Source organism: Nematolebias whitei, chromosome 14, assembly GCF_014905685.2.
Source record: "Nematolebias whitei isolate Nwh7 chromosome 14, NemWhi1, whole genome shotgun sequence".
NCBI classification, from domain to species: domain Eukaryota; kingdom Metazoa; phylum Chordata; class Actinopteri; order Cyprinodontiformes; family Rivulidae; genus Nematolebias; species Nematolebias whitei.
In genome coordinates this window covers 9,929,437-9,951,538 of record NC_056511.1, presented here as the reverse complement: position 1 = coordinate 9,951,538, position 22,102 = coordinate 9,929,437, and the positions used below count along the sequence as shown (strand labels likewise).

General features: G+C 41.5%; 1 protein-coding gene across 1 annotated transcript; it reads left to right on the top strand.

Annotated features, from left to right (window-relative positions):
- Window positions 1-259: 259 nt before the first annotated feature.
- On the top strand, window positions 260-19,611 carry fgfr4 (fibroblast growth factor receptor 4). The gene is made up of 20 exons (XM_037687824.1): window positions 260-468; window positions 4,599-4,786; window positions 4,870-5,020; window positions 5,141-5,191; window positions 5,837-6,106; window positions 6,191-6,277; window positions 6,358-6,524; window positions 6,616-6,739; window positions 7,973-8,163; window positions 8,269-8,407; window positions 8,535-8,728; window positions 8,937-9,082; window positions 9,887-10,008; window positions 10,989-11,099; window positions 11,200-11,390; window positions 15,121-15,243; window positions 16,844-16,914; window positions 17,012-17,149; window positions 18,448-18,553; window positions 18,968-19,611. The coding sequence occupies exons 1-20, from the start codon at window positions 381-383 to the stop codon at window positions 19,142-19,144; spliced, it is 2,835 nt and encodes a 944-aa protein (XP_037543752.1). The 5' UTR covers window positions 260-380; the 3' UTR covers window positions 19,145-19,611.
- Window positions 19,612-22,102: the final 2,491 nt, after the last annotated feature.

Below are 22,102 nucleotides of genomic sequence, written 5' to 3'. Positions count from 1 at the left end.
ATGGCGGGACGGGCTGAGCTCCATCGTTGACAAACAACAGCCTGTCTGCTCCTCGTTCACCACACAGGAGAGCCTGGACAACGCGAGACGTCCGAGTGGGACAGTTAGCGGGACATCTGCTGAGGACTACAGCTGCTCAGTTCAAACAGCTGTGGCGTTTTGGCGGGACATTTGTTTGTGGGTTTATTTGCCATCTGGTTTTGACGTGAACAGGAAAGTTTGTCTTCATCTCTTGTCTCTGTTTTGTCCCTGCAGGATCCAGATTTACAGACTTTGAGAATTCCCGAGGTAGCCGATGCCAGGGACCGGAGTGTGAGGCCCCAGCAGGCTTCTACGTTTTGTCGCCTTCAAACCATAAAGACACGCGTCCCATCCAGAAGATGGTGCGGGTCTGCGTGTTCTGCGTCCTGCTGCTCGCTTTGGTGGACAGAGCCGCACTCAGAGCCATCGGGGAGACGAGGACTAAAAGTGAGAACGCTTTTATTTTGTAACGAAAAATACTTTGATTCAGTTTATTTATACAGCGGCAAGTCACAGCAGAAGTCGTCTCGGGGTACTGGACATAAACTTTCGTGTAAAAATAATAATTGAACATTATTTATGTGAGGAGCAGACTGCTTTGAGTTGAACTCCATCACAGAACTCTCATCTTGAGCAAGCACGAAGGCGACAGTGGAAAGGAAAAACTCCCTCATCTTTAGCAGAACCAGGCGCAGGACAATCTGCTTCGACCAGCTTGGTTTGATTTGAGAGGAATAGATACACAATGGCAGGTCGAGAATCACATGTTTAGAAATAGTGTCAAACGAAAACTATTCAATTTTAGCAAATCATTTAAGGAGAAGAGGTCATTTTGTCCTCTAGTAGTCTAAGTCTATAGCAGCATAACAAGCCAACCCTAACTATAGGATTTATAAAAAAGGAAAGTCTTAATCCCAGTCTGAAAACTGGACAATGTGCCAGCCTCATGGACAGAAACTGGAAGTTGGTTCCACAAGAGAGGAGCCTGATAACTGGAATATCTTCCTCCCATTCTGCTTTTGGAAACTCTAGGAACTGCGAGTAAGCCTGCGGTCTGAGAGCAAAGTGCTCTGTTAGGAAAATATGTAACAATAAGCTCTCGAATATAAGACGGAGCTAGGTTGTTGAGAACTTTGTAGGTTAGAAGTAAGATTTTGAATTCAGTTCTGGTGAGAAACTTGACTCTCCTCTTTCCTCATCGTTTGAGAAAATTACATTTGATGAGCCAGGAGGAAGTCGAGATGACAACAAAAAATAAGAGTTAAAAAAAGACGTCAGAAGCTCTGAGTTTTGTTGCTGTTGTAAAGTGTGCTACCTGATCCGCCCGAGGCCCCCGGGGGCTCGGAAGTGTAAATCTGCCTGGCTGCATGCCAGCTGCAGAGGACGGGGAGAGAAGAGGCTAAAGCAGCCGAGCACCATTACCTTCTAGGTTTCTGCTGAGAAGACGATGACGGCTGTTTGTTTTACGCCATGGCACGTTTTTTAGGTCCGATTAAGAGATGAGAGGCAGGTTGAGCTTAGAAATGTTCACTTTGTAGAATACAAACAAAAACAGCTGAAGTGAACATCTGTTCAGAAAACAATGGCTTTTATTTAGGAGTGCTCATCAGCCGCTGCCTTCCCTGCCAGACATTCAAGATACCGAGGAGGCTTGAAGGCACAGCCACTTTGATTAACGTTATTTCTTTCCCTGCAGATCTTAAACTGCAAAGGCCCGAGGAGCTGGTTTGTCCATAAAAACTGATTTTTAGCTCTCATTACGGCCAAGCAGCTTGAAATCTTGGCTGTGTTTTACATAAAAAAAAAAGAAAGAAAGAAAACGGACAAGTGCACATGTCGTGTTTTTGGTCGGGGTGGATTCTTCATGTGGTTTTTACTGAAACGCATCCACTCCCAAACCTCTGCAGTTACACAGCTTCAGCTGCACACAGCTTGCAGAATGGTTAGTGATGAAGATGAACCGATCAGAAACAAACCAGACATGACCGAGTGCATGAAGTGACCTGATGGAGAGTACCACCACTCATTGTTCCGGCTCAGGGCTCTGCTGCCAGCCCGGCCCGCCCGCCCGGCTGGCTGGCTCTCAGCAGCTGAGCGGTTTGTTTGTGTTGTGTTTTGAGTTGTTTGCCCTCTCGCCTCTGGGTGATAATTCACACTCCGTCGCAGGTTCAACTCCAGGGCACCGTCCCTGTCCCTGCAAGTTCATTAGCACAGTTGAAGTGCATGTGGGTGATTTACGGCTGTGTCTGTTCGGCTGGTTTCAGCTTTGAAATACAAACTAACAACAAGTGGCTTGTTGGGATCGTCTTATTCGCCTCATTCTTTGGGCTCTGTCTAAACAGACAGAATCCGTCTCCGTTAAAACTCGTCGCCCTCGTGGTGCTTTTAATGTGTTTTCCTCCGTTTGACCACGCCTGATCTTCCACTTACAAGGCTGTGAGCGTGTATTTGTTCCTGAAAGCATTACCTGCATGCACTCTGAGTGATTAAACAAAAAAGGCAGCACTTCAGTCCAACAAGAGAACAGATTGCCTTTTCACTTAGTGCTCGCAGGAAGCAATCAAACAGAAAATTGCCCTGGAAAATTGCTCGTCCTGAGTGACTGAGCAGTGACCGAGGTCCCCGGCTGGGGAACACATATGCCTCAGAGCATATAAATTGGGTGAATGACCCATTGAATGGATGGCGCTGTGACTGATGGCAACATTGTCAGAACCAGGTTGGATGGTGTGCTTCCGTTGCAGAGATAAACTGAAAACTATCAGGATGTGTTTCTTTACAGATGTAGATTAACTTGTTGGTACCCGTGAATCACTACATTTCTCATGAGAAGTGATTCGGTTAAAAGCCATTATCTAATGTATATTTGCACACCGAGTGTGTGACAGAGTAAACAAAGAAAGGATTGCTGTTGATTTGACAAAGAGATGCTATAACAATATGGACAGATTTGTTGGAACCCTTAAGAGTAAGCGTTTAACCCTAATTAGTATCACAGGTGCTTTCAAGTTTTTCATCAAACAGTCGTCTTTTTAAAAGGAATAAATATGCCACTTGGTAGTTTGATGCAGTTGTGAACATGAAGCAGAGAACCCAAAGAGCTGTCCAAGAAGCTGTAGAGAAGACTATAGATTTTCACGTTAAAGCTAAAGGCTCCAAAATCATCTCTGAGCAACTTCGTGTTCCTCCGACTACAGCTGCCATGATTATGAAAAGGTAGAACGTTCATGGAGCTGTAGCCAACCTCCCGGGACATGGACGCAAGAGAAAATGCAACCCTAGGTTGATCGAAAGGACAGTGCAGATTAAAAAAAAAGGTTTGTAAGCTCAATCATTCAGGTAGATAACAACAAAAAAGGTTAAATCATGTCATCGGGATCAGTTTCTTTATGTGAGGAAAGTTTCGTCTCCCATCCAGAAGGCTTCGTCAGTCTGTGGCCTGCCAGTGCCAACCAGATCTGTCCCATAGTAGCCTTCCTCTTGTGGAATCTCAGAAGTAGGCTTTTAACACATGCAAACAGGGCCCACCCATCCAAAACAATCAATCATCATGTATGACAGTGCGGATAGTGGAAAAAGAGCCAAAGAAACCATTCAAAACGGTTCAAGATGAACTCCAAGGTCAAGGTACATCACATTTTGCGTCGTAACGGGATTCGTGAAAGACAACCCAGGAAGGAAAAAATAACCAAAATGCATGTTGACAAACCCCAAAGTTTCTAGAAGAAGTTTCTGGGACTGTAGGAAATTCATCTGTGTCTGTAGATGGTTTGAAACAACGATGGTCAGCTAATTCAGACTGTGGCCCCATTACTATAGTCACTTTTCATTCAACCTTTATTTATAGAATGATGTTGGAAAATAGGATTTTCACTGTTGTGCTCAGTGGTCGGGTTAACGACTCATTACAAGCTGACAATGAAACGTACCAGATTCGAACACTATAGTAACATGTTAACTATTAGAGATAGAAAAGTACTTTGTGAGGGATAGATTTTATGTCGTGAGCTGTCAGAAGTGGAAAATAGACATTATACTTTTGTTGCTATCGTCATTTTTCATGTCCAGGGCAGCCATGTTTGAAACTGAAGTCAGGGCTGGTGAGAAGTCTTATATGGGGCGGCTGTGACTGAGTGGTTAGAGCAGTTGTCCTACAATTCAAGAGTTGGAGGTTCGAATCCACCAGCAGTCACATGCTAATGTGTCCCTGGGCAAGACATATGTGTCCCATTGGTGTATGAATGTGATAAAGCTCTGATTAGACTCTTTAGAATGATTTGTTCAATTAGCTTTGTAGCGATATATAGAGTGATGTATGAATGGGTACATGAGGACACAGATTGTGTTGTAAAGCGCTTTGAGTATCTTGATAAGATAGAAAGGCTCTACATAAGTGCAGTCCATTTACTTGGGAAGTCAAGGTTGGTGAGAAGCCTTTGACTTTCCAAGTTGGAATTCTGACTTTTTGTGGCGCTCCTCTCTTTTCAAACATCAAACTCAGACTTTGGATTAAATATAAAGCCTTACACCTCCTTGAATACAATTCCTTCTACATCTTTTTCATTTGTGTTCTCCAGACCTTCGTGTGTCCAGACCTCTCATCGTGCCAGGCTACCCAGAAAACACAACGGGGTTGGTTGGGGGTCAGGTGAAACTGGTATGCAAGGTCCACCGGCCAGCATCCACCAAAGTGCAGTGGCTGAAAACGGATACCAGAAGTTCAGAACGGAGTCCAGGAGGACCGCCTGACATCAAGGCCCTGACAGTGAGAACATAGTTACAGGTTGTAAAAACAGCAGTTTTAACCGTGATGCCGTACAATGCTAACATATTTTCTCCCTCTTGCAGCCCCTGCAAAGTAACGGGTCCAAGGTGAACACTCTGCACCTGTCCAATATCACTGCTGAGGATGCAGGCGAATACATCTGCATGGCTGAGGGCACCCACGGGGGACAGACGGTTCAGGCCATGCAGTCGGCATGGCTGGAAGTCCTGCCTGGTGAGACACCCTTATCTTTACATCACAATTTAAGGCTACAGAAATATTTTACTTTAGCACCCTGTGTGGGTTCATAGATTGGTCTTGATATGAGTTTTAACATTCATTTCTCTTGCACAGGCACCATCATTTCCCAAACTGTAAAAATGACCGTTGCTGAAATTCCACCAGGTAATTTTGATCTGGATTTAATGCTACATTTCTAAACTTTAACGGAAGCTGAGCACATGTTTGATTACCTTTAACTCATGTGAAGTACAAAAGATAAATGTCCATCAGGGTGGGCTGAAAAAAACTGTCTTCTGCTGCTCACTTAGATCTCCAGTGACCCCTTACCACCCGAGTCTTAAACTCGCCGTCCTCTGTCACATTGCAACATGTTCATTAGCGTCAGCCTCTCTTCTTTGCTTGTTTCTTTATCACTTTTCTGGAGTGAGAAGGGAAGAGAGGGAGTTTGCGGTGTTAGCTGTATCGCTCTCAGTCTCACAATGATCCACGGAGGAACAAAAAGAAGGGGAGGAGGAGGGAAAAGGGAGGAGGGTCGGGTCATTAAGGCCTCGGTCACCATGGTAATTTCATTGTGCTCATGTGTTTGTGGGGATGGAAGATAATGGGGTCGAGGAGTTGAAGGTCATAGTTGAAGGAATGACTATTAGATTTAGGTGAGAGGGTTTTTAATGCTGTGTGGTTCTCTGTGTCCAACAACAAACAAAATATAAAGAAATAACGTTTGCCAAAAAAAAAAGTATCAGAGAGAAACTGAAACGAGGAGCAGCCTACATGTCAGGGAGCTAAAAACTCTTCTTGTTTGAACAGAAGTTCTCAAGGACCTCAGCGAGGACACCACGGAGCATCTCCTGCTGGAGCCGGGAAACGTTCTGAAGCTTCGCTGCGACATGAACACGCGGCCAGGTATGGCGGTGAACTGGTACAAGGAGGGCGTTCGGCTGCTGCCGACGCCCCGGATCCAGATGCGTGGAGCCACCATGGAGATCACAGACGTGACTTATGACGATTCAGGAATTTATGTTTGTGTTCTCCGAGGAACCAAAAATCCAGTGCGGAACTTCACCATCACTGTAGCAGGTAGGGTGCACACGCTCTACGCGTGTTTTAATGAGCAAGACGTGTCCAAGTTCTGTTTATTCATTTTCTCTGTCTTGTTTTCAGACACGTTGGGGTCGGGGGACGATGACGAGGACGGCTTGGAGGACTCTTCAGCCGAGATAGAAAATGATCAAGTTTACTTCTCCAGAGGTGTGTTGTGTGTTTGCTCAAACAGTGGCGCTGATAGCAAACAAACCCCCTACTGGTTGACTCATTGATTGTCTCTATAGGTCCCTACTGGACCCACACCCAGCGCATGGACAAGAAGCTGTACGCTGTCCCTGCAGGCAACACGGTCAAGTTTCGCTGCCCGGCAATGGGCAGCCCAATACCAACCATCCGCTGGCTCAAGAACGGGCGTGAATTCAGAGGAGAGCACCGCATCGGCGGGATAAAGGTGAGTGCTTCTTAGCGTTGGCCATCTACTCCAGATACAGTTTGTACAGCTCAAGAGTTAGATGCTAACTGTTCTGTTTTACTTTGACCAGCTAAGACACCAACACTGGAGCCTGGTGATGGAGAGCGTGGTGCCCTCGGACAGAGGGAACTACACCTGCATGGTGGAGAACAAATATGGATCCATTTCTCACAGCTACGTCCTTGACGTTCTGGGTAAGACATAAATGATTCTTCCTTGGGTGTCTTGATTTGTTGTCATTTAAAAAAAAAAGAGAGAAATTGCATTTTCTTTGGAAATGCAGCATGACTGTTAAGCAATAAAAGCTAAAATTAATAGCTAAAAGCTAAAATTAATAGCTAAAAGATAAAATTATGACATAAAAATAACTCGAAGCTCAAACTTACAATACATAACTAAAAGTTATAATAAAAAAAAAACAGTAAAAAGCTAAAGACAGCAAAACAGGAGCTAAAAGATAAATTTAACAAGACTAGCTGAAAGCAAAACTTATCAATACCGTGGCAAATAGGTACAATTCATAAAAATAGCTAAAAGCTACAACTAACAAAACATAGTTAATAATTTAAATAATACAATAGCTATAAATAATAAAATATTATTACCAATGGAGCGATACATTTTGATACTGAAAGCGTTAAATTACCACAAAGAATGCAGGTTAGATATTAAAAAAACACACACAAGCAGGAAACCAGTGTGACTCAGACCAGCTGAACAGCAGCACATACATCATATGGTAAGGATGAAATGTTTATCATTTGAAGCAGTTGTCGACGCATTAGTCAGAATTTGCCTACAAAAAAGCCTTCAAAAGGTAACCGCCACAGTGACAGGGGAAATGACATGAGGGGTGAGCAGAAGGTGACAGGGATGCCTGGCATCAGCCATGGCAGACCAGGATCTGGACCGTGAGACGTCAGCTCCAGTTTTCTACCCGATTTGTGACGAGAAGTTGAGGAGGGCTGCGGTTTGTTTGTTCGTTTGTTTCCCGTCTGTTTACTCCGGGGTCAGTTTCCATCTCTGCTGACGGAAAGGGGGGGGGGGGAGGGGGGGAGACTAACGAGACAACTAACGAGATCAGAGCGCGAGGGCGACCACAGATCAAAGAGACCATTGACAGAGCGTCATGCTACAATGGAACCAATTTTCATTCCCAAAAAGATTTTTCCTGTCTGGTTGCCAGTACAGAATCACATCAGTGTTTGACAATTGGTGGCTATTTTGAGACGATTGTTTGAAATATAGTCATGTTTCCCAGTTGTTTAATGTTTAGATGTTTTTAGCCACTACTTCGTACAATTCCTGCAGTGGTAGACTCCCACTGAAAACTAAACCATGCGCTGTAGATCTGTTTAATCTTCATATAGTCAAACATTCTTCTACCATTGATCATCAGTTCTTTCCCTTATTTCCTCCTGTTACAGAACGCTCCCCTCACAGGCCAATCCTGCAAGCTGGTTTACCTGCCAACACCACAGCCGTTGTTGGCAGCGACGTTCAGTTCCACTGCAAAGTCTACAGCGACGCTCAGCCTCACATTCAGTGGCTCAAGCACATCGAAAGGAACGGCAGTCGCTATGGTCCTGATGGGACGCCGTACGTTCAGGTCCTCAAGGTTCGTATAGGATTTAAGAGATGGTGAAAAAAAAAAATTACAGCTGTCTTTAAAGTTCTGTATATTTATGGTTTTTTTTGTTTTGTTGCGTTTCATGTTCTGCAGACTGGCAGCCTGAACATGTCAGAGGTGGAGGTGTTGTACCTGTCCAAAGTTACCATGGAAGACGCAGGAGAGTACACCTGCCTGGCCGGTAATTCAATCGGCTTCGCCTACCAGTCTGCTTGGCTCACTGTACTGTCAGGTAAAGTATAACTAAAGAGTCCTTAATTTCCTTGTAATCATGTTTCACCCATAAAGTTTCGCATTCCTCGTAATTTTGGTTTATCAAAACACGTGGCTTAAGTGCACCTGTATACTTGCCTCTGCAGAGGAAGAAGCAGCGGTAGCCGTTGAAACCATGGCGACAAAGTACACCGACATCATCATCTACGCCTGCGGATTTGTGGCTTTGCTCATGGCCATCATCATCGTGGTGTTGTGTCGGATGCAGGTCCGCCCTAGAAGGGAGCCTTTCGATGCCCTTCCTGTGCAGAAGCTTTCAAAGTTCCCACTTCGTAGGCAGGTATGACGAAATGCTATCAGTGCAGTTACTCTTTCAAATAGAATGTGTCCCTTTGGGTCCCTTACTCTACCGAAGCTTGTATTAAAATCTTTGGGATCAAAGTGCATGCAGTAGCAGCTCGCATGAAATATCATCCTACGTCATCTAAAGTCAAACTTTCTAGACGTTCGAAGGGATGTTCATGAAGTTTACGTCTGTTTTCCCACAGTATTCTGTAGAGTCCAACTCGTCAGGAAAGTCCAGCGCGTCCTTGATGAGGGTGGCTCGACTCTCGTCCGGCTGTTCACCCATGCTGGCCGGAGTTATGGAGTTTGAGTTGCCCTACGATCCGGACTGGGAGTTCCCAAGAGAGAAGTAAGTTATCTGCTGTATAAGCTACACATCTGTCATCAATTAGAGGAGGAAGAGGATGTTTTGAAGTCCCATTTATCTTTAAAATGATTGCAAACATAAGTTTTGAATTGCTGTCTCAGAAACCTTTATATTTCCTGCGGCTGTTCGGATCCAGGCTCAATAAAAATTGCAGCTCTCGAATCATGTGGGTAGCTAAAAATAAAAGAAAAGCGTGTAGCTCAATTTCAGCTTTTTCAAACCTGTAGTTTAAAAAACCAGAAGTCCAAATTATGGATTTGTTCAGTTTTTATTTGGACATACAGTAGTCCCTCGCTACTTCGCGGTTCGTTTATCGCGGACTCGCCCTGTCGCGGTTTTTCAAAACAAAATTGGACATGACACACAATTGGCTGACTGATGGATGAGCCGCACGAATGGCATGGAATTTTTATTTAAAATAAATTATTTTAAAATGTTGATCACTTGCTGCACATTTGTGCAGCCCAGCGATGCAGGATAAACTTCCTGCTGCAGCTGATCAGCTGTTCTGCTTGCAGAGCTGAGAAGTGGGCGTGGCCAAGAGCGCTTGCAGGTGGCAAAGAGCAGATGAGGCAGGGAGCTGAAATCATGACATTCTGTGCTCTTTTAGAGCATTTAGAGTTTATAAACATTATTTAGATCTTTGCAAGAGTGTGGGAATATATAAATATAACTACTAAAATAAACTACTAATTACTACTTGTACTACAAAGTACTATCCCTACTTCACAGTTTTTAACTTAACACGAGGCTTCACTTGTTTTCTTCTTATGTTTGTTTCTCTAGTTTAACACTGGGAAAACCTCTAGGAGAAGGCTGCTTCGGTCAGGTGGTCAGAGCCGAAGCCTTTGGGATCAACAAGGACGGTTCGGACCAGGCCAACACTGTGGCGGTCAAGATGCTCAAAGGTAATTTAAAAAATAAAAAACTTCTCAGTTTGCTGCAGGTGCGAAGACACGTTTGTCTAAAACAGGGGTCTGCAACCTTTACGATCAAAAGAGCCATTTCTGCCCCTTCGTTCACTAAATTAAACGTGTCCAGAGCCACAAAACCTGCTACAGTTGTCATTATCAACTGGTGGCCCATGGGCCACTTTAAGTTAGAGGGTCTTTTATGGCCATTAGGTGTGAAATTATAAAACTAGAAACATCCAATTTATCACAGTCTGCCCTTTTTGTCTGTTTCCTTTGTGTTTATCTTATCTTTATTTCCTTTCCTGTTCTGTCATAATCTGTCCTCTTGTCTGTATTTTTTGTTTATCCTTCTCTTGGTTCCTTTTTCTCTTCCTAGTGTTTTGCCTCCATCAAACCAGCCACTAGGGAGCACAAACCAGTGTATCTCTTGTGCCTGTCCCAAGCTCGGGTAAATGGTGAGGGTTGTGTCAGGAACGACATCCGATGTAAAACACTTTTGTCAAAACCTTAATGAGAGTTCATCAAAGCGAAACCATACCAGATCGGTCGAGGCCCGAGTTAGCGACAGCTACTGGTGCTGTTGACAAACAGGGTGCCGGCGGAAATTGTGCTACTGTTAGTCGAAGACCATGAGGAGGGAAACGGCATATAAGTCGCAGGGTTTGCAAATTAGGTCAAAAGGTGTGACTAATTCATTCAACCTTTATTTAAACAGGTTAGTCCCATTCAGCCACGAGGACTCATTTACAAGTGAGACCTGAATAGGCCGTAAAATGCAGTATCCACATATTTGTAAAGAAAACGACAGGAAAACTGCTAAAACTAGCCATTTTTTGGTTGTGGGTGATAAAATTCAGTTTGTTAGTTTTGGTCAAAACTTGAAAGAGCCGCTGCGGAGGGACCAAAGAGTCGCATGTGGCTCCAGAGCCGCAGGTCGCAGAGCCCTGGTCTAAACCGTGCAATTGTTTTCTCAGACGATGCCACGGACAAAGACCTGGCGGACCTGATTTCAGAAATGGAGCTGATGAAAGTGATGGACAAGCACAAGAACATCATCAACCTCCTGGGCGTCTGCACACAGGATGGTGAGCTTCTTCCCGCTTCTCAGTTTGTTTCATCTCAAACCCAGAGGTTAACATAAAAACACAAACGGCCCTTCATCCTGTTTTACTCCCACCCCTGCAGGCCCTCTGTATGTGTTGGTGGAATATGCCTCCAAAGGCAGTCTGAGGGAGTACCTGCGGGCCAGGCGACCTCCAGGCATGGATTACACCTTTGATGTTACTAAAGTACCCGAGGAGCAGCTCACCTTCAAAGACCTGCTGTCTTGTGCATACCAGGTGGCCCGAGGGATGGAGTACCTGGCCTCCAAAAGGGTGGGTTCACTTGAAAGCGTGGAAATGACATTTGAACGTTTTATTGGCTGTAAATCTGTCTACAAGCAGTTTTATGAATGAGATGAAGTCAGTCTAAAGAAGAAACAGTACGATGGCCTGGTGGCTGATTTACGGCTGAAAACACTCTTTACTTCATTTTGAAGGTTTGACAGTGTGCTTTTGGAGAATGTTTCAAAAAAGATTGTTAAATCAAAGCAGAAACGTCACTTTATTTCACTAAGATTCTCTGAAGAACGCTTGTTTTTCCATACAAGAAAGACATCTGTCAAATTCAAACCTCACAATATTTGAAACAGTGCGTACAGCTGAGATTACAGGTTTCATTCACAACAGAAATTTAGACTCAGGTCGTCTTGTTTAGAGAAATTATGACGTTACAGACCTAACAATTACATTATTGGTGATCTCATGCAATATTGATAGATCAGCTTTGTGGTGCCGTTTGTAAAGTTACACAGTCAAAAATTAACAGCAGTATTTTTGGTATATTTAGTCTTTCATAAGAAAAAATATATAGTTTTTTTTTTTTTTTCAAAGGCAGATTTTCACCATGTTATTCATACAGTTATAAATGTCATAGTTCCAAACTAAATATTTAGTTTACAAACTAAATACTTAACTTGCAAGTTAAATATTTAATTAGCAATACACGCTAAATATTTAGTTTACAAACAATATGTTCATGTCCAAGCTAAATGTTTAATTTTCAAACTAAATATTTAACTTACAAGTTAAATATTTAGTTTGTGAATTAAATATTTAGATGTAAATTAAATATTTAATTTCCAAGCTAAATATTTATTTTCAAAACTAAACATTTAATTTCTAAGCTAAACATTTAATTCCTAAACTAAATATTTAATTAGCAAATTAAATATTTAGCTCGGGCAGCACGGTGGCGCAACTGGTAGAGCTGCTGCCTCTCAGCGAGAAGGTCCTTGGTTCAAACCCCGGTCCAGGGGCCCTTCTGGGTGGAGTTTGCATGTTCTCTCTGTGCATGCGTGGATTTTCTCCGGGTGCTCCGGTTTCCTCCCACAGACCAAAAACATGCATGTTAGGCTGATTGGTAACTCTAAATTGTCCTTAGGTGTGAGTGAGAGAGTGAATGGTTGTTTGTCTCGTTTGTCTCTATGTGGCCCTGTGATGGACTTGCGACCCATCCAGGGTGTACCCCGCCCCTCGCACAGTGATTGCTGGACATGGGCACCAGTGACCCCCGTGACCCAAAATGGAATAAACGGGTAAAGATAATGGATGGATGGAATATTTAGCTCAGATCTAAATATTTATTTTCCCAGCTAAACGTTTAATTTCCAAAATAAATAGTTAATTTGCTAACTAAATATTCAGCTCGGACCTAAATATTTAACTTGCTAGCTAAATATTAGGTCTGAGCTAAATATTTAGTTAGTGAATTAAATATTGATTTTGAAAATTAAATATTTGGCTTGGAAAATAAATATTTAGGTCAGAGCCAAATATTTAGTTAGCAAATTAAATATTTAGTTTAGGAATTAAATGTTTAGCTCAGAAATTAAACTTTTAATTTGGACAATAAATGTTTAGTTTTGAAAATAAATATTTAGCTTTGAAATTAAATATGTAATTTACACAAATATTTAGTTCACTAATATTTAACTTGCAAGTTAAATATTTAATTTGTAAATTAAACATTTAGCTTGGACATAAACATTTAGTTTGTAAACTAAATATTTTGTGTGGAGCTAAATATTTAGCTTGCTAACTAAATATTTACTTTGTAAACTAAATATGGAATTTGTAAAATAAATATTTAGTTTGGAACTATGACATTTATAAATGTATGAATAACAAAAAATATGACTTTGAAAAAAAAAAATCCTATTTTTTCTTCTAAAAGATAAACCAAAAATATTGATGTTAATTTTTGACTGTGTAACTTTACAAATGGCAAACCATAATCAGCTGCAAAATATAAAAAAATGACTGAACTATATCAACTTTTGGGTTTTCTAATGTTAGTTTGTTGTTGTGGCCATCTTAAATTGGGTTGGCTCAAAAGGTAGATTTTTTACTGTAAGTTTAATCAAAATCAGTCCAGTGGTTCATGAGATATTTTGCTAACAGACGAACAGCATTGACTGAAGTTTTAAGCAAAGATCTCATGCAACAAATAGCACTTAGAGTATGTTTTGTGGACAACTCAGTTACCACCACACCAACGTTTAGTTCAATATCTGTAAAACTGACTTATTTAAAGCCGTTTTTGTGAAGGCTATGGTTGATTAGTTGTGGCGGCCATCTTGAATTGGATTGACTCATTTTTAAATAAAAGTTGAATTGAACTGCATTGAACATTTTTAAACGTAAATGCAATTATTATTTCTCAGAAGGTTAATTAAATCTCATTCAGGGGTTCAAGAGATATTTTGCTAGCAGACAAAACTTAGAGTTAACTCCAAATCAACAATGGCAACACTTTAAAGAAAGGTTTTAGGCAATCTATTCATTTAAGGTTCTTTATTGTCATTCGCATCACATGTGGTACATGAGGTAGAATGAAATTGTGTACGCAAGGTTCCAGTTACACTCAAAAATAGCAAAAATATAAAGTACAAAAAGTATACAGGGATCTAAGATATACATTAAACACTAATAATGTAAAATAATACGGTGTATTAAACAGCAGCCTGAACATGAGTCTGTGTGAGCAGATGGGTATGACTATAGCAGCTTAAAGCTAGCTCAGCTAATATCACAAAACTTTAGGTTGATGCATGTTTTTTTTTTATAAATTTGGAAACTTTGGGTTGACTTCTCTGTTCTTAACTTTCAGTGGGACCAGCTTTCTCTCATGCCCTCCTGCCTCGCTCTTCATTTACCCTGCCTTCCCCCTAGTTTTCAACCCCTTTCATTTTCCCAGCATGCATTCTGTTGGTGTGTGTCTTATCAACACGCCTCTTTGTCTGCCAGCCGGTGTCTCAGGCAGGCATTCCTGAGCGGCGCGCTGCCGCAGCTTCGGCCCTGTTTACTCTTCTCCATCCGTCTGCCTGTCCCTTTGCTCGCAGGGCTTTGTCCTTTTTAGCGCTGCCATAAATCTGTTAGCAAACAGGCAGCAGAGCCTTCGTCTGGCATCAGGTTTCGGCTCTGCTGCCTCCCAAGAATGCTGGAGCCTTAAACTAACCCTCAATTATGGGGAGACCCACAAACCAAGAAAGGTTCATTTTGCTCGTCCCCACAAATCCCAAGTCTATTTCAAACGAAAACTAAAATAAACTTAATGACATGCGTTCGGTGTGGGCAAACAGTGCTCTCTTTTTTCTTCTTAGAGGGTTGTGTTTTCTTAAAGCTCCAGGATCTCTATAAAAAGACATTTTTTATTTTTGTGGAATTCACTAAAATGAGGCCCCGCGAGTGGACTTTAGACTTCAGAGACTTTTTATTTTAGAAGAAAGTCAGCAATAATTTTCTACCTCCTTTAAAGCTATTTCTTGATCCTTAAATTCACCAACCAAACAAGACTGTCTGTAATAAATAGCTTTGTATGATTCTAAAATCCAGGATAATTGAGCTTTTTGTCTTGTTTTGTCTGCTCGGTAGATCAAAATATCAACTTCTGCACCACCAGCTGAAAGAACGTCTTTCAGCTCATAATAAATCATGAATTTGCAGCTTGACGCAGCACTTGCTCGTATGTTCACGTTTGTTTTTTATGGTTTTCCTTCTGCAGTGCATCCACAGAGATTTGGCAGCCAGGAATGTCCTGGTGACGGAGGACAACGTGATGAAGATCGCGGACTTTGGTCTGGCCAGAGGCGTCCACCAGATTGACTACTACAAGAAAACCACCAATGTGAGTTTCTAGTCACAACTTTTCAGGGAAACTTTTAGAATTTCAGACTCCTGCAGACACAAAGAGACATCGTCTTCAGCATGTTTTCATCCCACTGGGACACATTTTAACACTTTGCCATCAAACGAACCACAACATTGATTGTTAGAGACATTACATTCATGTGAACATGCAGCTCCTTTCTGGATGATTTTTCCTGAAAGCTGCTGATTAGTTGAATCCAGGCTGAAAAGATTTCATTGCTAAACTGATCATGCAAGTTGAATTTGAACATTTGCTGAAAGCAGGAAAATAAAAAAGAACACAGCAGAAAAATGGCAAAAATATAGTAGAATAAGCTGAAATAGACAAAGAGCGGCTGATCAGCTTACTAAAATTTTGAAATTAGCCAAAAAAAGAAACTGGAATTAGCTGGAAAAAAGCTAAAATTAATCACAAAAAAGTAGCTGAAGAGTCAAAAAAGAGCTGAAATTAGCAGAAAGTGGCTGAAAGTAGCAAAAAAGTTTAAATAGCTGAAAGCATCGTAAAAATATGAAATTAGCAGAAGGAAGAAAGGACAAAACAAGCTACAAAATAGCAAAAGGAAGTTAAAAAGAGCAACAAAAAAAGCTTAAATGAGTTTAAGGAAGCTAAAACTAGCACAAAGAAGCTGAAATTAGCTAAAGAAAGCTAAAACTAGCACAAAGAAGCTGGAAAAGCTTAAATGAGCTAAAGGAAGTTAAAACTAGCACAAGGAAGCTGAAAGAAGCTGAAAAAAGCTGAAAATGAGTTGAAGGAAGCTAAAACTAGCACAAAAAAGCTGAAATTAGCTGAAGGAAGCTAAAACTAGCACAAAGAAGCTGAAAAAAACAAATGAGCTATAGGAAGATAAAACTAGCACAAAAAGCTGAAAAGCTGAAATTAGCTGAAGGAAGCTAAAACTAGTACAAAGAAGCTGAAAATTAGCTGAAATGAGCTGAAGAAAACAAAAACTAGCACAAAGAAGCTGAAAACAAAAAGCTGAAAATGAGCAGTAAAACTCTGTAAACAAAACAAAGCTGTGAAGAACACTCTGTTGACTTTCAATGAGTATAACATGGTTGAAAAAGCTAAATAATTCAAAAAGTTAAAAACATGCACAAATGTCTAAAGTATGTCCTAAATGGGCTGAATGTTTTGATGTATAAACTGTTGAAATAACACTAATTCTGGAACAAGTTACATGCTAAAAACATGCAGAAGAAAAATGAATGCTTCATAATTATTCACACGACTAAACAACACTTTAGTTTCACTTACAGTGTGCGTAGGTATTATATTAACATTGTTCGGACGAACAAAGATTAATTCGTTTCACACGGTTCCTCTTTAAAACCATTTCTACCCCTCAGCCAGATGACTCCGTTCACAGTTTCATACCCTTGAAGACAGATGTCTCATGTTTTCCCCAGACTGGCAGCAGGCTTAATGGGACTTAATTAGAAAAAGGAGGAGGCAGACATGAGCGAGCACGGAGAGGAGCGAGAATTTGTTTTTAAACCAAACAAAACTTTAGTGGGAAAAGCGCAGAGGTATGTGGCCGGTGACCGTTGGCTCTAACGCATCTTTGTTCGCTCTGCAGGGACGGCTGCCGGTGAAGTGGATGGCACCAGAAGCTCTGTTTGACAGAGTCTACACACACCAAAGTGACGTGTAAGTCCAACCGTCCAAAGTCTTTGTGTCCTGACAACATCTTCTCTAATCATAGTTAGTTTGATTGATCCGTGTTTTTTCTTTCGTTGACCCTCAGGTGGTCGTTTGGCGTCCTGATGTGGGAGATTTTCACATTGGGGGGTTCGCCGTACCCTGGTATTCCTGTTGAGGAGCTTTTCAAGCTCCTGAAGGAAGGACATCGTATGGACAAACCCTCCAACTGCACACATGAGCTGTAAGTAGGAGTTGTGTTTGGGTCCAGTCCTGGTGGACAGGAATGTTTGTGTGAGTGAACGTTGTGCAATCCTAGTTTGTCAGTGAGATACAAGTAAAACTGATCAGCCTCAGAAAAGTGGGATGAGCTAAAAGGAGGAACGCTTAATTGTTTTTTGTGTAATTCCAAATCACTTTTCATAAATTAGTTAAATCGGGCATTGAGATTGGTGGAGAACTCACATTACACCTTAGACAAATCAGGAACTGAATATTAACAAAAACCCTTTGGTTTTACAATTTCAATTCGTATTTTTAAAGTTATCGCCCACCACCATGAAAGGAGGGCAAACAACCAATTGTTTTTGTTTGTAAACGAGTTTGTTTGTCTGTTAGAAGAATATTTCATAAAGCAATGGACCAATTTCATTGGAACTCTCAGAAAGAAATTACTAAACGTTTGCCTACAACTGATTACGTTTTGAAGCCAACCTGACTCAAGATCGCCGCCACAGCTTATCAAATGTCATAAATACAGAATTGGCTATAACTCAATTAACATTACAGTTGCTGAGCTAAAATTTGGGGTGGTAGTAGCTGAGAGTCATCCCCAACACAAGGATAAACAGACTGTGCATATCTCTGTTTTAACCATCAAAGTTCATGCTCAATAATCCAGGTAAAGACTCCAACAATGTTCAGTCAGGTCATCTGGATGATTTTGGCTATGGCTGCTTCAGAGGAGTTCACGGGGGAGAGGGAAACCATCTTGTCATCAGCAAACTGGTTGGTCCACTATGGGAGTGTGCTGCTTGTGGGACTAAGTTTGTTGTGGCTCCTCGTACTGATGAAGTCCTTTGAATGAAGGATGAAACATCTCAACAACAACAAAAAAAGAAACCATCCAGAGGACCTGACTGAACTTCTTTGTTGGATCTCCGTTTTAAACTTTGGCATGAACTGAGAGAGTCAACTGTGTCTGTTAGCAAAATATCTCATGAACTACTGGACAGATCTGAACACAACTCCCGTGGATGAACATCTCAACCTGAGTAACTTTTATAGTCAACCTCATTTAATTTCTATCATTGGTAATTCTGCTTAGCAAACCTAAAATTATCCATAACTCAGTTAATTTCACAGACGTTGAGCTACATTTCAGTGTGGTAGTAGCTGAGAGTCATTCTCAAAGCATATTTTTAGCACAAACAAATCACATGACGTCTTTCTCTTAAACCCTATGGCCAATGCTTCCACAACGTATGCATTTATCTAGCTGTACATTAAAATATATTTCATGCAATCTTTGTTTCTCTGCAGCTACATGATGATGCGTGAATGCTGGCATGCTGTTCCCACCCAGAGACCAACGTTCAAGCAGCTGGTGGAGGAGCTGGACAAAGCTTTGCTGTCCATCTCTGACGAGGTGGGCTTCAAACATTCACTCATTCATGATGTTTGGAACGTTTTTACTCCCGATCTGGTGCCCAGATGTTGTCGATGTGCAAACTGAATGAACGAATGGGCCTTTGTTGTGCCATCATTTCACATAAATGATTGTTTTAGTGCACTTAAATTCAAATACTTAAAGATATGCGCAAACCTTTTAGGATTAGAACCAGAACCTCTAAGCTGGTCGTCAGTATTTATCTGCAAAGACTCGATGGTTTCAAACCAGTGATTCTGCATGTCCCAGCAGCAAGCCACTCGTCTAATAGTAGCTGAAAACCTTGTAGAACAGGCCAGATTCCGGTTTCCACTGTGTTTTACCAATTTTACACATTTCATCTCGTGTTCTTTCCTGTTTTAACCATTATGCCTTAATTGTTTTTACTTCCAGTACTTGGACCTGTCGACGCCTTTCGAACAGTACTCCCCATCCTGCGAGGACACATCCAGCTCCTGCTCCTCCGACAACGACTCCGTTTTTACCCACGATGCCCTGTCCACCGACCCCTGCCTCCTGGCCTATCAGGACGTGCGCTCTCGGATAGATGTGAAAACGGCTCTCCGATAAACGGAACGTGTGCGCATGGACACTAAAGCTGCTGCTGCTTCGCGCTTCTCGGGAGCTAAACTGAAGGTCCACCGCTACATTTCTAAAAGTCGACGATCCTCTAAAGCCTTTAGACATAAAAGGGCATCTGAATACACAGACATACGTGGAGCACTGAGGCCGGTGGGTTTCATCACTGAGTGGAGTTTTGAAGAGGAACGAACAGAGAAATGGACAAATAAAAGTTTGGACTATCAGCTCGGGCACTGTGCCTAAAGAACATTGTGACGGTGGACAGCTGTGGCACTGAAACCCCCCAGAAGAGACCCTGGTTCTCTAAGCGCCTTCTTTAAAAAGGTGCCGGACAAAAATCTCTCACAGACTAAAACCAGGGCATGGACGCTCAGTTGTGAAGGCATTTTAACAACAAAAATGAATTTATTTTGTTATATTAAAAGGTAAGAAATTGACTGTTGATATAAATCTCTCTATATATTTTACTTTTTGTGTTGCTTATTTAAAAAGAAAAGTCTTAAATCTCAGGATGTCTCACACAAAGAAGTTGCTTTAGTGGCGGCGAAGTGCCAGAACGATGATTTCCTGTGAATATATTAGAATATTAAAATATTGTATGTACATATCAAGGACATAAAGATGATTTGCCTTTTATAAATTATTCTGAATGACACGAAAATGAAGGTATTAAAAGCAAAAAAAGAAGAATTTATGCTCAAAGTGCCAAACTCGCAGTCGTCGCATTTTTGTTTTTCCCTCCAAAAATCTCACCATTTCAGTTTGTATCCGCTGGTCTTTAGTGGAAATTTGGAAACAGCAGATGGTAATAATTAGCTTGCGGACACTTTTTTTTTTTTTTTTTTACATACTGAAAGTAAATAAGGCCTGTACATACCAGATCAGCCGTGACATCAGTCGTAAACCGTGGAGAATAAAGAAGACGGCAAAAGTCTTTATCCGAGCTAAGCTAACTGCTACTGCTAGCTAGGCCTGTCGTGATAAACAATAAATCAATTAATCGCATGATAAATGAAAATTACCAACCTCGTTTTCATTTATCAGCTTTATCGTTTCATCGTGTCTCTCTTTCTTCTACTAAGCTGAGAAGCTAAGCTACGAGCTAAGCTAACAGGTCGACCTCGGGGGAAAAAAAAAAACTGTCTTGTTGAAGCTCCTGTGCCTTCGTGTAAAAAGTTGTTTTTCTCTGTAAAAAGAAACTGAGAATTTGTTCACTGATTTTTTATTAAAAGCTTTGTGTGAAAAATGCTAAAGAGCTCCAACCACACCGAGCGTCCGCCATTTTGAGAACCAAAGAGAGACAGCCCATGACACATTTTTCTTAGAGACACGCTGCTCGCTCCCTTACTATCCATCCTCCAGTTCAGTCTTATACTGCCAACCGGTTGTTGAAAAAGGTACTACATTCCAAATAAATTAAATATTTCCATTTAAATTTGACAATAATTACTAATTATTGTCAAATTTCAAACAATATTATCGTTTATCGCAATAATTTCTGAGACAATTGTCCAGAAAAATTTGTTATCGTGACAGGCCTACTGCTAGCCAAACAACAGTTTGATGTTTTATTTTCCAACTCGATGTGGACGATGTTCGGCTGAGAACATGACAAACTAAAGCGGTGTAAAAGAGTGTGGCTGGTTAATTTCAGCTAATTTCGGCGCCCTTGTTCGGCTAGCCATTAGCCTAGCCTGGACAGAGACTTTTGCTCTTTTCTTCATTCTCTACAACCAATGTCACGGCTCATAAGGCACTTATTAATAACTATCACTTCAAAACTGACCAGAATTGAACTCTAGGTTTCAGAAATCATGAAACAAAACACACATTTTCTTTCAGTAAACTATTTTGCCAATGCAACTACCAGTACCACAAGATCCTGTTTTTTGTTTGTGAAAGTTTTTAACTGTAAACACACAAAACATTCGGAAAACTCAGCCCTCCCTTTTCTTTAACCTTGTGGGGACTCGCCCTGGAAGGAGGATGGACAGTTCAGTTTGGGGACCCCGAGGGGCTCTGGCCCAGTGTTGCTGCTGGGGAGGGGGATGGGGGGCATAGGGAGGGACACTGATGTGAAAGCCTGTGTGATTGATTTCAAATAGAGCAGGGGGGCTCCATTGTCTGACTAACCCTTCACCCAGCTCAATCTGCTGGTGAGTCCTCAGGTCCACGGCCCGGCCGGACAATGAAGGCTTTGCCGAATTAATGGGTGTGACTGCAGACCAGAGGGAGGTTTTTTTGGGGGGGGGGTTAGTTTGAGCTTGTGTGCAAATGAAGAGGCTCTTATTATGGTAATGTGTCCTCTTCTCTCCCAAACATCCCCTATCTTTATCCCTAAAGCCTCCCATCTTTTAAATTACAAATCTTAATTCAGATTGTCCGCCCTGCCACCACCAGCTGTAGATTATTCCCCCGTGGGCTGAAATGCCAACAAGAGACTCTGCCGCCTCAATCTGAGCTCAGGCAAAACAAACAGAACAGGCTTTGTGAGTTCTGTGGACGGAGATCTTTAACAGAGAGATCAAACTGTGTGATCAGCAAACATCATCCTGAGGGACAACGCCTCAAATCTGCTTCTTCTTGTTTACAGTGCTCCTTTGTGACATCGGCGGCTTAAAAACACCATTAAAAGAAAAACGGAGGGTTTTATTTCTAATTTCAAATATTTATACATTCAAGTATTTTTGTCTACAAAATTTTTCTCTTTCTCGTTCGTGTTCTCGGTTTTATTTTAAAGTGCCTCTTTCATCCTCATAAGCAAAAATCAGTTTTACATTCCTGTTATCCTCATCGATCACGGTCTTAAGCACCCCCCCCCCCCCCCTCCAAGAAGAGAATTATTTTAGAACTATCTAATTTATTTGTTTCTTGTTTTGCTTTTATATGAAATAAAGTATAATTTAAAATAAAGCAGCTCGTTGTTTCTGTGTGTTTGTCCAGTTG

Coding starts and splice junctions, on each gene's coding strand:
- fgfr4 (XM_037687824.1), top strand. CDS start 381: ATGGTGCGGGTCTGCGTGTTCTGCGTCCTGCTGCTCGCTTTGGTGGAC. Junction 8,164..8,268: donor CGTACGTTCAGGTCCTCAAG/GTTCGTATAGGA, acceptor CATGTTCTGCAG/ACTGGCAGCCTGAACATGTC. Junction 10,009..10,988: donor GGCGGTCAAGATGCTCAAAG/GTAATTTAAAAA, acceptor TTGTTTTCTCAG/ACGATGCCACGGACAAAGAC.